Source organism: Salminus brasiliensis, chromosome 8 (assembly GCF_030463535.1).
Source record: "Salminus brasiliensis chromosome 8, fSalBra1.hap2, whole genome shotgun sequence".
Classification (NCBI taxonomy): Eukaryota; Metazoa; Chordata; class Actinopteri; order Characiformes; family Bryconidae; genus Salminus; species Salminus brasiliensis.
The window spans coordinates 17,869,801-17,887,692 of NC_132885.1; the positions used below are offsets into that span (position 1 = coordinate 17,869,801).

General features: G+C 41.5%; 2 protein-coding genes across 5 annotated transcripts in view; one reads left to right on the forward strand and one right to left on the reverse strand.

The window, feature by feature from the left end:
• arhgef49 (Rho guanine nucleotide exchange factor 49) overlaps nucleotides 1-12,223 on the forward strand; it is a 44,371-nt gene extending 32,148 nt beyond the window's left edge. For all 4 annotated transcript variants that reach the window (XM_072685903.1, XM_072685901.1, XM_072685902.1 and 1 more), the window contains 5 exons: nucleotides 3,924-4,107; nucleotides 5,497-5,695; nucleotides 7,554-8,131; nucleotides 9,437-9,582; nucleotides 10,883-12,223. In XM_072685903.1, coding sequence (XP_072542004.1) covers nucleotides 3,924-4,107; nucleotides 5,497-5,695; nucleotides 7,554-8,131; nucleotides 9,437-9,582; nucleotides 10,883-11,705 — 1,930 coding nt within the window. In that variant the 3' untranslated portion in view covers nucleotides 11,706-12,223. The remainder of the gene's footprint in view (nucleotides 1-3,923; nucleotides 4,108-5,496; nucleotides 5,696-7,553; nucleotides 8,132-9,436; nucleotides 9,583-10,882) is intronic.
• Nucleotides 12,224-13,373: 1,150 nt separating this feature from the next.
• Nucleotides 13,374-17,555, reverse strand: tsn (translin). Its single transcript, XM_072685905.1, has 6 exons — nucleotides 17,325-17,555; nucleotides 16,942-17,035; nucleotides 16,764-16,860; nucleotides 15,295-15,410; nucleotides 15,129-15,208; nucleotides 13,374-14,940 (listed from the first exon to the last, which is right to left on the reverse strand). Exons 1-6 carry the CDS (start codon nucleotides 17,388-17,390, stop codon nucleotides 14,710-14,712), a joined length of 684 nt encoding a protein of 227 aa, XP_072542006.1. The 5' UTR covers nucleotides 17,391-17,555; the 3' UTR covers nucleotides 13,374-14,709.
• Between the last annotated feature and the right edge of the window lie 337 nt (nucleotides 17,556-17,892).

Genomic DNA, 17,892 nt, shown 5'->3' on the forward strand with positions numbered 1-17,892 from the left:
TTCTCACATTCTTCCTTTGCAAAAGGCTTGTAGTTCTGTGAGATTCAGAGAGCTGTATTTTGAGGTCTCTTTTACGGTCTATCCACATATTTTTTGCTGATGTATACGATGGAGAACTGTGAGGGCCATGGCAAAACCTTCAGCTTGCACCTCATTGATTTGATTTTGAGGAGTTTTAGATGCATTGTCCTGCTGTAGAAGCCATCCTCTTCTCGTCTTCGTTTTGAGATGTGACGTTTGCTTCCAGAATTTACTGGTATTTAAACAATCTGCCCCTGTGCTTAATATTTGGAGATCTTCTTCCGTCCGCCGGACTTGTGTCCAAAGTACATCCAGGTTGTTTGTTTTTTTAAACAAAGAAGAATTTTATAATCAAACACAGCAAAGGTTTTCTTCTGATGACTCCTCCATGAAAATCATCAGTAATATTTAATTTCTAGAGTGTTAGGCAGCTGCTTAGATGAGCCTATGGCTGCTGATTGTTGGGATAAGGTTTGATGATTGTGAACAAGCCATAGCCATAACAATCAAATTAAGGCCTGGAAGCTCTAAAACCCTAAAACTGTACAAAAATAAAACTAGATTTGCTTAGCTTGATGCCTTTTAGAGATTAGTTCATATTCTGCTCACCTTCTGGCAGCACCAGACATTTTGCATTTCACAGTGGTATTTTTACATGGCAAATATTTTCTGCACTGGAGTACTTTTGCCACAGCAAACAAGTCATTGTTTTCATTGTATATTTTTATAGAAATGGTTTCAGGATGCCCCAAGCCATTGTCACAAGTATTCCTCATATACAGAGCAAACCACATCTATGATGCTTTTATTACAAGGCAATTAAAGTCACATTGTCATTTACTGTACCTCTGATAGAGGAAAGAACACATCTATTATAATAAAGCCACAGAACCGTTTCCAGTTTACTGCATGCTAAGAGCTGCCCTCTGCGTTGCCCAGTTGTCAGTTATGTCTTTAACAGAGCCTAGCTTTTGTACGTAAGATTTATTTCACTTCTACTCGGTACATATATTCATGCATACATGCATGCAATAGTGCGTTCAGCGGTGGTTCAGTAGCGCTCAGGGTTGTGCTGTCAGCTGTATTCCAGGATCATATCTATGCAAATGCTTCTCCACGACGGGTTCTGCATTAACAAAGAAGATCTTGAGGCGTCAGACGGAAAGGGGGAGAGATGAGGGAGACCCAATTAAGAGCAATTCATAACAAATTAATCAAAGCACATTTCTTTTTTTTACTACAGAGACTAACATGAGAAGATCATGTTCATGTTAGAGGTACAAGCGGGACAAAAGGATGGTGAATGTAAAAATAAAATAAAGGTTAATACTGCATTTACATGACATTTGCTGCTACTAAGCCTTAGAACCAGTATCTAATGTATGTGTTGTATATTTGAATATTATCAATTTAACAAAACGAATCAATATTGTGAGCATTTTGAGAACTTCAGTAATTACAATATGTTTAGAAAGTATTAAATATAATTGTCAATTTAGTTATTTGCCTTGAACATGAACATAATTCATGATTTACATTTCAATCATTTCTTAATCATGTACAGCTGTGTTCATAATTCTGGACACCTTTTTACCAGAATGAAGTGATTTGAAACCTGTGAAGTACACATTTTGCAATCATGCTATACATTTATGTTCACATTATTACACAATTACATCATTACATGATAAAGTAGAAAAGTGGATTTTCTGAAGAAATGTACATTTTATTTTATATACAGTTCATGTTTAAAATTGTTGCTGTGGCGGTTACTGTGTTGTTGCTAGGTGGTTGATACGGTGTGCTAGATGGGTGTTATAGTGCTGCAAGGTGGTTGCTATGGTATTTTATGTGGTTGCTATGGTGTAGCTTAGTGTTTCCTATGTTGTCTCAAGTGGTTGCTAGGCTGTTGCATAGTGGTAGCTGTGGTGCCCATGTGGTTGGTTGGGTGTTACTGGTGCATTTATATCAATGTGACATTAAAACAGCACATATATTTGCACCCATTTCGTTACTATGGAAAATAGTTAATTAAAAAATCTGTATGTCCATTTAAAAAGCTGGATACAAGCCAGGATTGCACAATCAGATCTATTGTGATCAGATCAACAATCTGACAGAAAAGTAAGCAGAAAAGAAGAAATATCTTTGTACATGTAATTCCTTACTAATTACCTATGTGTTTAAATTTTTCAACTATTTTGTTTATGCAAAAAATTGCTATGTGTGTAAGCTTTGTACATTTTTTAAACCTGATAATTAGAGTTTGATGTAGTGAGTAATTAGTGTTAATTTTTAAACAAATAGCCTCTCAGGATGGATAAGTTGGCCCACCCTCTCCGTTACTCAGCGTGATGTTAGCCAATGTAGGCCTCCCTCAAAGCAATAGGGCAAGGCAAAAAACGAAAAACCAGAAGACAAAAACAGGCCAAAAACACCATAAAGACAATAGAAGAAAGCACGCTTGGTAAGCTTACGATAATGCGAAGGCAATACTTTGCAATGACACAAACAAGAGAAGGGTTAAATACAAAACAGTGATACATACACAGATGTACGAAATCAAGGGCATTTTGGGTTGGACAGTCAGTCTGGCAGGAATCATGGGTTGTGTAGTCCATAGAATCAACTGGACCAGGGGGTAAACACTGTGTGGCATTGGAAATATGTTTCAAATATAAATATTCCATTTATAACAATTTATATATTTTTGATTCTGTGAAAAAAATTGAGATATATCTGCCTGCTCAGCATACATCAACTTAGCCCCGCCCACTCACACTGAGTGACCAGCACTGCTTTATTAATGAGATACAAAACAGGACAACCAAAGGGGGGCCGATATGATGATACTGTATTGCTATGGTGATACATGCTGTGTACATATTGTCAGTACTTAACTAACACTAACTAACAGCTTGTTTTATTACATTGTATCTAATATTTTGTTTTTTAACTTCATCAGCATCATTTGAATAAGCTGTTCTTCACGCTGTGACAATCTTTCATGATGAATAGACTAATAGAAATGCTCCAGAATTGCTTAATATCCGCAAGAAAATATAATATTTTCTTGTGGAAAATTAATCAGTTAATTTTCTTAATAAGTAGTGCATTTGTCTGCGTTTCAGAATATTGTGATACATAAGAGGTTTTAAACATTGTGGTGGAATACTTTTTCAGCATCACTAAAAGACAACCAGTCAAAACACAGATCATTTACATGCATGGGTCTTAAAAGCTCAGTGATTTTAATTAATTTGATGAATTTAATTAATAGGGATATGATCCCTTAAAAGCTTAAAATCCACAGTAATTTACAGAATTGCCTTGTTTTTTTTTTGTTTTTAAGCTACGAGTCACGTGTACTATTGTTATTGCCTGTGACTTTCAGGGTTAAAACCCATAAACACTGGCTTATGTTATAAAAGAATGCATGCAAAGACACAAGCCTAAACATGTACATAGATAAATGCATTAACACACACATACACACATACACACACACACACACACACACACATACACACACACACAAAGGAATCTTAGACCTCAATTGGCTGGTTCAATCACGGATCCTCACATCTTGTGAGTTCAGGTGTTAATGTGAACTGAAGCATCTAATTGCACCCCTCACAAAAACCCCCACCCCCCCTGAGCCCCTCTAGAGCGGGCTGGCTGCCATCCCTGGAGAGCATGGGGGATGTTCAACCACATGCCTCAGACAGGCAAGAATTATAATTCAGCTTTAATAGACCCCTCTCTCTCTCTCTCTCTCTCTCTCTCTCTCTCTCTCTCTCTCTCTCTCTCTCTCTCCCGCTCTCATCCTCCATTGACCCCCCCTCACACACACTTTACCTGTGCCCCCCCCCTCTATTTTTCATTCTCTCATCCTCCTTCAGCTGCAGTGCAGACATCAGCGCCGAAGCCTCCGTCAGGCTGTCACGTGACCAGGACGACGGCGCTGACATCATCACTCCCCAGCCCGGCCGTCAATCTGCCCACGTTGCCATGACAACGCCGGCCTGCAGAGAAGAGGCTTGCACCGAAGCCACAGGACGAGAGGGAGAACAGCCAGCAGAATGCGTAAGGCATTCCCATATCCCTTACACACACATACACATGCACGCATGCACACACGCGCACACACACATGCATGCATCTTCACATACAGTCGTCCTTATTCCTCTACATTTCTAGCGTGACCCTCTCTCTCTCCGCCTGCAGCCGCGGACAGCGGAGAGCTCTGTCACGCATGCAGTAGATAAAGCTCCGCAGGCAGCTGCACGACACACTCACACACAACTGCAGGCATGCAGCGGTGCGCGCCGAGCACGGGCTCAGAATGACTCCCGTGCCGGAGTAGAGACAGGTTCCGCCTTGGTAACTGTGTTTCTTTCCTTGAATTTGTATGCAAGGCTGAGAGGGATTGAGTGTGTGTGTGTGTGTGTATATGTGGATGCGCAGATCGTTCTCCTGCTTGTTCTGTTTGGGATGCTAGCCGGTTCCTCGTTGCGCCACATGCGTTTTGTCTCCGGTGACTGCCGGCTCGAAGGCTGAAGGCAGTATTGATTGCATCTTCTGGTTGTTCGAGGTCATGTATTTTGAATCAGGCTGGAGGAATTGAGATTCGGCGTATGCTGTCTGTGAGTGTTCAGATGTCATTATGCATAGCTCTGCTATGGGTTACCTGCGTCAGACTGTTATGGCTTTCCAGTACTGTCGGTAATTAATTAGAATAGCAGCAGCATGGTTAATGATTCCGGGCGATACCTGATAACCTGCGGTGTCTAGTTACTGATGCACTGATAGCTATGGAAAACGTATCCCCGTCAGGCTAGCTTACTCTGTGGCTGCTCTATTAGATGTATTGTGGGTGTACTGTGTCAGATGTTGCTAAGGTGCTGATCCATGGCTTGCGGAGGTCAGCGTCAGTTTCTGACAAGCGAGAGGTTGTATATGTATAATGTAAAGACCATGTCTACCCACAGGACCCTTTAACCATCTTGTTAAACAAAAAATGAGAATCTCTACTGGTGTATTGATCAGATGTCAAGAAGGGATTAGCCTTTGGTTTCATATCTTATGATGCTTGGTTAGTTTATTGATAATTCTGAGATGTTTGAAATGAGTTTAGTGAGTGATAATTGTGTACTGAAGGGTTTCCAAAGCTGTGTTACTGTTTGGCTTCTGTCACTACACACTACATTTAACAGTTTCCTACCTACAGCTTCTGTGTTGGCATATTAAAAGCTTTGGTAATGGGACACCACTTGTGGTTCAAAGGGATTTTCTCTGATCAATACATGAAACACTCTGTGATTCCACTTGTGACTACTCTTCCGCTTTTAAGCATGCCCATAAATCTCCTAACCTCATTCTTTTATCTTAGCAATGCTGACTCTTTTACTGATCGGCCCTCTGGCTATTGCTAAGTGAAGAAAGCTGATTGATGGCTTGTGGTCTGACCGGCAGGTCTCTGGATCGGGATGCAGGCGCTCCAGCTCGGACGCAGCCTATGAACTGGCCGAATCGGTGAGGGCCCAGCGCGAGTGTCGTCTGCGGCCCCACTACAGCGACCCCATGCCCGCTGACGCTGCAAAGCGCAAGCAGCTGGAGATGAAGATCGCTGCAGCGGCACGGCTCCACAGTCAGCGCAGGGACCGAGAGAGTGGTAAGATTGTCTGATTTCTTTCCAGTTACTCGCTTCTGCTGGCAACAGTTGTAGCATTTGGCAGGCCCTCTTTACTGAAGGACTGCAATCATAAGGATACATGACCTCTACATAAGCCTTTCATTTAAAGTGTTGTGCACCTTTATAAACACTGCCTGAATCTAGAGTGATTCCCTTAACCCCTAAAAAGCCTATGGCCCACCGGTGGCCTATGGACCACTAGTTTGTACAAAAGTGCCTGTAGCTACTGAGAAATACACCTTAGTGTGTAATAAACCTGAGAACGTCAAGGGGTTAAACTAGTACCTTCTTACAATATGTGTTCAGTTATAGGATTTAATACCTATAACTGGACATTTGTCAAGGTTTGCTTTTCACATGCATAGAATTATATGTATCAAGAATTTACAGAAACCTGTAAGTAAATGGTAAAAGTAAGAAAATGTAAATAGAAGCAATGACTGATCATGTCCGCATATTCTAATACATAGCAACTATTCTTTAGACTGTTCTCACATAACCCGGTGGTCACATGGGTACAAAAAGCATTTCTCAGTCATTATACACCAGTGAGCATTTCCCACAACCTGAGGCTATCACTTTAGTCATCCTTAGTGTTCCCACACTGTTACTCCAAAGACTTGCCCTTAGCTTAAACTTTGACTGTGTGAGTCTGGGCACCAATAGCCAGGGCCCCTTAGGATAGCTTTTTAACTTTCCGAACCACTGCGTCTATACCCAGCGTTCCCTTTTTTTCTTGTACTGGCTCTTAAAAGTTTCCATGCCTCTGAAGATGGCTATTTTGTCTTCAGTACTGTTAAAACATATTACAGTGTTTTATACTAAAAGTCTGGCAAAAATATGTATGAGCTTGCTGGGCTGTTATTGGTTTGGTCCAGGTGCCGCATCTCTTTTTGTCTGTCTGACCGCAGGGACATTCCGTGACTTCCCTAGTGGGGGTAGAAGTGTAAAGATGTGTCTTGTGGTTTTAGTTCCACACACACACACACACACACACACACACACACACACACACACACACACACACACACACACACACACATATATATATATATATATACACAAGCTCTGCCGCCTTGCTATCAGCGGCCAGAGTCAGAGAGAGCACAATTGGCTGTACTCTCTATGGGTGAGTAGATGGTGCTCTCTCCCCTCATGACTTTAAAACCGATGTTGGCCAGCACAGGCGTCTGTTAGTTGGTGTGGCAGAACTTGCGTGGCGGCTTTGAAAAAGGGAGGTGGCTGTTCTGACATGTTCTTACCCTCCTAGCACTGCTAGTGTTAGAGGGAGCTATGAACGGGTGCATTAATTAGAAGTTGAATAAAATAAAATAGACCACAGCACCACCATACACCATTTTGACAGTAATGAACTGGCATGGGACTGAAGACATGGGATTAGCAAATGTACTTGGGTATAACATAAAGAAGGATTTCTCAGTGTTCTTTAGGTTTAGACTTAATAGTAATAGTTTGGGAATGTATCTGATTTACACAATTTTCTCCTTACTGTAAATTTGGTTAATCAGCCAAAAGGTGTGTGGTGTCCAGTTTCTAAGTGGTTGTTAGCTTGGACATGGGTTCAAAAAATAAAATCTTTGTATTATGTTGAGGTTCTTTTATTGATCGTACATCAATGTTATTCAGGAAACTAAAAGTGAGCCCTTTTGGCATCTTATTTTTAAGAATCAAATTAAAATAGTGGGTACATTATTATCATTTTTGTCAGACTTGCTTACATACCTATAATGTGTCATCAGCGATTACCTCTCCACTCACCCTAGACCACTCCTTCCTCTCCCCCACCTGCTAACTGTTACTCTTTTGTCTGCGTTAGGTGCATGCATAGTCAGGGGGCGCTCTGAGCCCAGAGGGGAGGGCCGGAGTGGAGGCCTGGGTGTAAATCGCACAGGTCAGCATCGCTGGAGCACGGTCAGTAGTCTGAGCGCGGACAGCGGTGTGGTGGGGCTAAGCGACGAGCGTGAGGAAGAAGAGGAGCCACGACGGGGCCGTCGCAGCGCTGGGGCGGAGGTGGAGCGAGTGGACAGTGGCATCGGCCCTGGACTGGCCAGAGGATGGAAGAGACCCTCAGCGTCTCTGAAAGCCTGGGAGGCCCACCGGCCGTGCCCGGACTGCGGCGACAGAGAAAGCACTCGAGGAGAGGGAATGTGCGAGCGTTGTTCAAAGCTACGAACTGAGCGCAAGGAGGCCATTCTAGAGTTCCTCAACACTGAGTCCAGCTACGGGGAGGACCTACGCATCATCAAGGAGGAGTTCTATTGCCCCATGCAGAGCGCAGGGCTGCTCACGGCAGAACAGCTCACTGTGGTCTTCAGCAACGTGCAGGAGCTTATTGACGTGAACGACAGGTTCACAGAACACTTGCAGGACAGCATTGACCAGGCATTTGATCAGGTAAGAAGGATGTTTTCTGCTGCCTCACTGCCACTACACTATGTGGACAAAATTATTGGGACACCTGCTTGTTCTTTACTTCTTCTGAAATCAAGGGTATTTTAAAAAAGTTTGCTTTTGTTAGAGTAATTGTCTCTACTGTCCAGGGAAGACTTTCTACTACATTTTGGATTATTGCTGTGAGGATTTGATTGCATTCAGTGACAAGAGCATGACCATTTTCGTGACTACCAAAACTATTGAATGGAGCACCATCATTCCAGAGAACACAGTTCCACTGCTCCACAGCTCAATGCTGGGGGGCTTTATACTCCTCTAGCCACACACCTGGCATTAGGCATGGTGTCAATAGGGTCATGTTTATCTGCTCTAGAGAGTCCTACTCTATTGGCAATACTTCTCTACAGGTGATTAGACAAGATGTGTGTGTGTGCATTTGCACATCTGTGTCAGCAGTGGGTCAAGCTGAATGCATTAGTTAATTGAACATACACAGTTCTCATTTAAAGGCAAGTGATAAGCAAAAAGTGCATTCATTCCTCATCACATGACTGCCTCAGATCATGTAGAGTCATTAAGTCATAAGTAGCCTTGCTGATGTGGTCTGTGACAGACTTATCTATTAAAACCTACAGACAAAATTCACATATTCGACATGACAGCTGTCACTGTTTTTTAGCAGTGTGTTAATAGTATTGCCCATTTGTGTAGATAACTGTCAGAAACCACCTAAGCATTCACTGAAAAAAGATTCATGATTGGAATCTGTTACACATTAAAAAGCAATGTCAGCCCAATCACTTTATTTCAGCTTCCTTTGGCAACAACTATGTTGATGCCTCACATTGGTGAATCATATAAATTCAAAGCACGATTTTCATTTTCAGTGTATTTGAGATTACTTACAGGACTGGTTTGGCAAAAAAAATAAACAAAAACGAATAAGCATGATTTATCTTTTACCTCTGATTCAGTCAATCATCCAACTCCAGTCAATCAGCAAAGTTTGCTACTTTAGTTTAGGACAGGAGATGATAGGCTATCTAACTGTGTAAATGCACAGCCTGTTTAAGTTCGGTGCCAATCTAAAGAAGCCAACTTCAAACATTAAACATATCTTGGCTTATGACCAACATTTAGGCTAAGGGAAACATTGCACAAATCTGATAAACAAACAATTTTCTCACACCCAAATTAAATTTAACAGATACTGTATTTCTCTGTAGATACATTGCTCACATCGAATGCATGTTCCTAAGAAAGGGCAAAAAAAAAAACCTTTTTTTTTTGTTTTTCATTGTGCAGGGAGATGAAGATCTGCTAACTGTATGCATCGGAGAAATCTTCTTGGAGTTTGTCAACATGCTGCCGGCCTTTCAGACCTACTGCTTGCAGCAATCTGCATCTGTAAACATGCTTAACACTCTGGAGAAGGAAAAAGAGCTGCTTAGGTACCAGGAAAAGTGTACAACATTAATGAACACCCCCTTATTTTTCTAACCACTGATGCCTTAAAGGTCTTATGTATCATGGAAAACTGAAGTGTTCCTCCTTTTGCTGAACTAAGAATGATTTGATCAAAATGAATTAGTCACTCCACATTCTATGCAGTCCAGATATGGAAATGTCATGCTATTGACTTTATCACAAATGTACATTGTATAGCTGAACATTTAGTCTATAGATTAGTGTGTCCATTCAAAGTCATAAACATTAATGCAGACTGGTGTCCTGAAGCCCCTCCTCCCTAATCTAACATCCTATAAATACCATCTCTTGCCTCTTGCCTTGTTCACACGTCTGTGACAAGTCTCAGCATTCCTCTGTTACCCCGTCTCATATGCAGTGTTTAATACCGGTTTTAAGCACGTGTTCATCAGTATATCACTAGCAGTATTCATAGCATGGTATACCTAAAACAGTTATGCAGCTACAATCCTAGATGTATTATGATCATTTAGAAATGAATGATTAATATAAATGTATTTTTGACACATAAAACCACACAAAAAACTTTTTTACAGGGGAATTCATCCAATGTTTCAAAATAGAATAAATAACATATAAACAAGGTCATTCAGAGTGGTGTGATGTTCAGTGTGTTTGTTCTAGAGGCACTTGCACAGCTGGAATTGTTTACAGTGGTGCTGATAGGAACCACACTTCTTAAAAGTTCTGTGCATAAGACAGTAGTGTGATGGTTTTGTAAGAAAACATATTTTTAGGGGAAGTTATGAAATAACAGAATTTTGGAAGGAGGAATGTCCTATAAATGATCTTTTAGTCCAAGATCTATTTACAACACTATTGATGGGTGTTCTGCCTTCTGGCTCAAAGCCAATGAGCCAAACGATCTCCTGCCCAAAGTTGCTGATGCTAATGACATGATTTGAATTAGCAAATTCACAAAATTCATTATTGGGTGGAATGTGTTTTAAGAAAGATTATATCCAAAGAAAAGCTTTTTGGATGTATTGCATTTATTAACATGTAACTGTAAAATATACATGTAAAAAGCTCATAAAGCATTTGTAGATTCACTAGTCATTTTGAATAGTAGATAAAATTGTATTTTCAATGTTAGACATTTTGACCCTTGGTCAAAAATAGTGTTTCAGTACCAAAAGTCTGCAGAACTATTGAAAAATAACTGCAATTGCTTTAAGGCAAAATTTTACATGCAAGAAAAATGTATCATGCAGTAAAGAATAGTTGGTGAAAAGAGACTTCTTTCTCTTGCTTGTGTTCCAGGATATTCCTTGATGTGTCGCAGAACGACAACACGGCTCTGCGGCGGATGAACCTGCGCTCGTTTCTCATGGCTCCGCTTCAGCGCGTCACCAAGTATCCGCTGCTGCTGAGCCGCATCAGCAAGGCCACCAACGAGAGTCACCCCGACCACGCCCGCCTGAGGGAGGCCAAGAGTCGCGTGGAGTCCCACCTGGAGCACATCAACATGAAGACCAAGCAGGAGGGCACGGCCACGTGGTCCCTGCGCTCCTTCCGCCGCGACAGCCGCAAGAACCGCGAGGTCATCAACATTGAGATGAGGGAGATGTCCATGAAGACTGTGGGTTGGGCTCGGGAGAGCACGCGCTTCATCATGGAGGGCCCCCTGCAGCTCTCCCAGCCCGCAGACGGACAGTGGGTGAAAAAAGGGAGCAAGTCCCTCAAGTTCCAGAACGTTCAGAGTTTGCTCATGGTGCGCACGCAGCGGAGCACAGAAGGAGCACCTCCAGCAGATGGAGTAAGAGGGGAGCAACAAGATGCCTTTGAGATGGTGCGGGATGGTGTGCTTGTGCTGATTAAAGATAAAAGTAGCGGGAAGTTCACCGTGCTGCGGGAGCCCATCCGCCTGGCCAACTGCGTGGTGTCATCCGACCCCGACTGTGAGGACACCTTTGAGGTGCTGGACATCCGCCGCGAGGCCTTTGTTTTCCGTGCCTCTGACAAATCGCGCACGCAGCAGTGGTTTCGTCAGATCAAGAGGTATGCCTGTGACCTGGGACTCTGGAGAAAAAGACGCAATGCCCTTCCCAATATTATGATCAATACAACTCAGAGCCGCTCCTGAGACTGACCCCCCCTCGGCTAACACTTCCTCACTTAACCTAATCCTGCTGTACATAATTAAAACGGTCATTCGTTTGACAGTATTACATGAGGGAAAACCGATCTGCTACTTCTCTTTCCTGATGGAATTCAGTTGTGGGGTTTTACTGTGATTTACAAAAAGAACTGGACATGTGGACATGAGTGCACTTTCTAGAATTAAACACTGGCCTTTGCAAAAAGGCACAGAAGGAGATGAGAACTTTCCGTGTGAAGTTCCAGCTGTCTGGCAGACCAAAATGAGGATGTGGTTGGTCACTGGCCACTGATTGTATAATATTTCTTAATGAAGTAAATGTTTTCAGTAATGACATGGTTTTTGCAAAAAAAAAAAAAAAAGGCATGGGTGAAAGTGTTTGTTGAGGAACCGCTGAAGAAAATGAAATGCCCTTTTTATCAACGATGCACAACAGTGAAGAAAAGTGTGTTGTGTGGCAGAATGAGAACTTGGTTAAAGTTATATAAATATATATATATTTATTTTTTGGTTTGCTTTTTTCCATGAAGGTAAATCACTGCCCTCTTTTCTCCCACTAGCATGCAAAATTACTGTAGCATCCATTCTCACTGCCTGAGAGTCGACCAAGAGGCAGTTCACGCGATTCCTTCTTTATAGTCTCAGTTCTAGCTGTTGTGAGGTTCTTGTGACATCTAGATCCCACACGGTTCCACCTGGACTGGAATTTTGACTGGTTGAAGCGAATGAGGATATACCATTACCTAGAAACTGAGATCACACCATCACTGTGCTGGGTAACAAAGCAGCAATAATCTAGTCATATATTGTAGCTACAAGAATGCTGGGTTTCCGTCACCATTCCCCAACATCTCCAGTGAAGCACTGCAGTTACAGTGTTGCCTTTTGTTTACATAGATCATGCTTCAGATGTGTCTTGTCTTGATTTTCCACATTTCCTTTGTGAAACGGTTTTTGGTCATGATACTATAGCTGTAGCATAAGAAAAAGACTCTCTGAAGACATCTAAATCCTCCAATCGTAGAGGGAAGTAAAAACCGTGTGCCTTCTGTTTGATGGTGTACTGACACACTGGAGCAAATACCCTCTCTACAGTTAAACCTCAAACACACGGTTAGCTTAGTGAGCTTTCCCCCACTTATCTTGTTCAAGCTAATAAAAAAAAAAGAAGAAAATCCTCTTTTCTGTTTGATGCACTTTAATCTAAAGCTCTTACGTTTGGGGTGTGCAGATGTTCTTTTTATAAAAAAAAAGCTTTACTGTTGCTTTATTTCCAGATTGAGCTTTCTAGGAAAAGGACACAGCTGACTTAAGCAATATTTATCAACCAAAACAACTCTTTGGTTCAGTCAGTACAGATAAACCACAATTGTCAATGTAAGCTTATGGATATAGAAATCTACAGTTTTGTTAATGTCTCATCAATGGCACAGATACTGTTAAAATATTACAGCTTCCATATTGCTCAACAGTAGAAGAGGGTATGAACCTGCCACATAGTTATCCAGAATCTTTCTTTAATGGAGACCAGTCAAGCTGTTTTTTCGTTTGTTTGTTTGTTTGTTTCCAAAAAACTAATTTAATATTTTCTTCGTGTAAAATATTGTGAATTATATTAAAAATTAAGAAAAAAAAAAAGAAACAGTCACATCATTGTTGGCTTTCTTTCTGAAAATGGGTTTATCTTAGGCTGCACTTTATTATACAGAATTAACAAAAAGCATGTAAGAGGCAAACTGTGAAATGAACACAAGATACAGTATCAAAATCACACCGTACTACACAAGAAACCAATTGAGGAAAAGAGAGTAGAGTGCATACGACTCCAGACACACTAGAACGAAGATCTTCTAGGTTCTTTCTATGCAGTATCTAAACATACATTTATAAAGCAGACAAATCACATGCTCACATAACATAGCTACACACACCAAGGGCATCAAAACAGCAGTTTGCCAGAAAACAAACAGACTTGCTAAGCACAAAAGCTTATTTTAAAATAAAAAACAGAAAATTATGGTGTAAGAGCACTGTTTTCAGCTATGTGTTTTTCCTTAAAAATGCACTGTAACAGATCTGTCAGCAGGCCATAATCAGCATGCAAACATGCAATGCCAGTGCCAGTAACTGTTTAGAAACACGTAACTGATGAAGGTGATTGCACACTGAAAGAATAGTGAAAATAAGGCATAAACGGTTCATTTATGAACATTTTCTCTGATCTTTCAGGTGTCCTCTAATATTTCAGTCAAAATACAAAAAAAAATTAAATTAAAAACTGTGGAGGAAATAATGTGAATAAAATATTTTCATGCCAATGCTGATCAGCCACAGAGGTATTAGATACTGACAGTCAGAAAAAACACCAACAAAACTGTGCATTCCTATTCAGTGGAAACAGGTGCAGACATAAGTTATGGCTTACTAAGGGGGTAAACTGGGGTGTCAGCTCTTACGTGATTCTTCTCCAAAAAAGTAGTTTTAGCTGAGCATCCCCTTCACTGCACCTTCAGTGTGCTCTTCATTCACTTCAGCCTAATGCCAACACTACCTCACCTTCAGTCAAGCTCATAATAAATGAATGGAGTTGGGAAGAAGTTATGCTCTCCAATTGTAATCTCCTCAACCTCTCTTCCTCCATGCTTGATGTTCAACTGTACAACGATTCACAAGCCTGATGATCAACACAAAACAGTAGGAACGGCAGAACCAAACAAACAGGTGACACTGTACAAAAGTAAACCTCTCTCAACAGTGGTGAGAAACAGAACATCTCCTTTTCAACAGGCCTAAATAGCTTTCCACCGTGGCAGACAAGTGGCTCCAAAATACACACCACTGTCAAAGGCTTCTGGGGCTTCAATCTCTCCATCCCCTCTTCCCTTCCTCCTCCCTCCTGCCCACTGGCAGGTTAAGTCTCCATTCTCCCAGTCATGGAGAATTCCAGCCAGGGTAGTGCCCCGCGGCCTCTTCCGTTCCTCCGCTGCCTCTACTTATCTCCCCCGGCCTCTGGCTCCTTGGCAAGACCGCGGATAGACAGGTCGTAAACAACCTCCTCGATCTTCTTGACATCATACTTGAGGCCATCGTAGCGCTTACGCAGGGGGTCGTTTTTCAGATTTAGCAGGCGAAAGCCAGAATCAAGTTCGTTGATAAAATTCGATATACGAAGAGGACGCCCATAGTCTCCTGCGGTCACACTGTTGACTGCCAATCTTGACTGCAGAGAAAGACATAAGGGTCATGTAAGCATTTAAAATCTGAGAAGGCAGGTAAAAATAAATAAATACATAAACAAAGCACCAACATTAAATCTGGAAAGCTTGGTACTTGCTGATTTCAAGCTAATTACAACTGTAACTAATTACAACAGCACAATCAACACACATCGACTAACTCAAATCTTACCAGTTCACTGGCCATTATAAGAACTCCTGCTAGATAATCTTCAATGTCCAAATGGAAGCCTTTTTCCCTGTTAACTTCAACTGCATCAAAAATAGAGAACGCATCATGTCAACACCCTCAATATAAAACCACACAAGGAGTTTAAACAAGTGAATGTTTCACATACTTCCAAGTATTTTTGCCACTTCCTCTCGTGTCACCAAAGACTCGCTCTCCAAATAAACCACAAAAGCTGCAAGAAAGGTGAGGCGCTGAAGAACGAACCTCCAGTGCTCATGAAATCTGGACAAATGGACAACAAAGAATTTTGCGATTATGCAACTTAGACACCACAGACCAAATGTAAAAACTCCCAGTCCTGGAAGGCTGCAGTCCACTACAGTTTGGTAGTTTGTCACAATATGCTTTCCCCAGTGTTGAGTGGATATAATCAGCACCTCCTCAACACTGACCAACTTTGTTTCCTATAAAATATTCCTGATAGATAATAGGGTTTACTGATGTGAAGGTGTGAAATGCTGGGGGGTGGGGGATTTGGGGTGGCTCATAATTTTAACGGTTCATGGTGGTGATGCCACCACTACAAAAAGTCAGTACATAATTTTACATGGTACACCATGTAAAGTTACAGAGCAAGGTCACCAAGTGCTCAGGCACATAGTGCTTAAAAGTTGCAAACACTCTGCTGCGTTCCAAACCTCCACTGGTATTAACATTAGCTTGAAAACTGTGTCCTGGGAGCTTCATGGCATGTGTTTCCATGGTTGAGTAGTCGCATGCAAGCCTTCAATCACCAAGCATAATGCCCACAACTCGGAGCACAATGCCACTGGACTCTGTGTCTCCACTGGAAGTGGAGAAACGTGTTCTGTGGAGTGACAAATCACGTTTCTCTTTCTGTCAGTCTAATAAACAAGATGGGGGTTGGCGAATGCCAGGTAAACGTTACCTGCCCGGCTGCATTGAACCAACTGTAAAGTTTGGTGAAAGAAGGATAATGCTACGGAGTTGTTTTTCAGGGACTAGCCTAGGACCCTTAGTTCCAGTGATGGGAAAACCCTAATGCTTCAGCATACTGAGACATGTTGGACATTTTTTTCCATATAGTGTAACTCATGGTTTGCTTTTACATTAACCATAGTTCTTCATTATCTCACTCTATCTGAGCAGTTCTACGGCTGTTTTGAGGAGGTTCCCCCCTTGAGTCCTGGTTCCTCTCAAGTATTTGATCTGTGGGACTTTTTAACTTTCCACTGTCATCACTGATTTGCTCAAGAGACGTTTCACCCAGATCTCTGTAAATAGCACTATATAAATAACATTTTACGTAAATTTAACTGTAACCACATAAACGCCCTACAAATTAAATCTACTCCAATTTATTAAAAAATAAATAGGAACATGTAATTGATCACAAATTAATTTATGTAGCATGATAATATGTTTATGCCAGATCAACCAGTCCTAGTTTGGAGGTTTCCCTGCTAAAACACAGTAACTAAGCATTGTAATAAACACATGAAGTTCAACAAAGCCTGTCCCTGCAGGGAAATAATCAAGCTGTGTTAAATTGCACCATTAAAAAACATTAATTAATGCTTCATCCATACATGATCAGATGGCTTCTGCACCAACCTGTAGTACTGCTCCACCGGGAACTTCGTTTTCAGCTCTCCAATGTGGGTCTGAACTGTGCAAAACAGTTCTCTGGCCTTCAGACACTTACTGGGAACTGGTGGGGAATGACAGACTGTTAAATACACTTCCATTGCTAAGCTAAGCCAAAACGCTGGACATGTAGCTACACACTTACTGTCTTTGAACCCGGTTGGCTGATGGACACTCTGAAGAACAGTCAGTATCTCCCTTGCTGTCTGCTCCAGCACTTGGACAACTTTCCTAATGTCCTGAAAGAGGGAAGTAATCACAGGTTAAAAGAGAAACAAGCTACGTGTTCTGCTTTGCTCTGCTTTGCTCTGCTCTGTAGCAGGTAAGTAACCTGAAGCTGAACGCATGCTAACACACCACCCATTAACCGCACCGTCATTCCTGGTGCTGTCTACAGTGCTATGGTGTGAATTTTTAGAGACTTGCTCATTCAGTTCACATTTCTGAACAGATTTTCCAGCGTTACAGATCTCACATTTTAAACAGCCCATTCCCAGACTCAGCGCCGAGGCTAATGTTTAACGTTACCTCTCGAATATCCTGGTCGGCACTCAGAAATCCCTGGATGTAGCTGAACATCTCCGTCACTGACATCGTCAAGTCGCAGACGCGAACACAGCTTTACCACAGACCCCCCTAATGCAACTCACTGGAAGGTGTTTGGAGCAGAAGACTTTAGGATGGGAAGGAGCTGCCCTTTTCTCTCCTCCTTCTCTCCCGGAGCTCCGACTCATCAACGTGCTTACCACCAGCCCACCCCGTAAGGGTCGCAGACTGATGACGAACGTCTTTGCGGGTTTTCATCAACCACATGACGCAATTCTTTAAGTTATACTAATAAACATAAAAAGCGTATTAAACAACCAATAAAAAATAAAAGTATATAAAAAACATAACTTCAACTAGTTTTGAATACACAAGTTTAAAAATGTAAAAATAAATTAAGCGTGTCATTGATTAGTTTATAGCTAATGCTTTAGAATTTGCACACGTTTACTGCACGTTCGCAATCAATATATTAAAAACTATTAATTATTAATGAATTAATTATTAATTTACTTATTCACATTCGTTTTTTATTACAGCAATATATCAC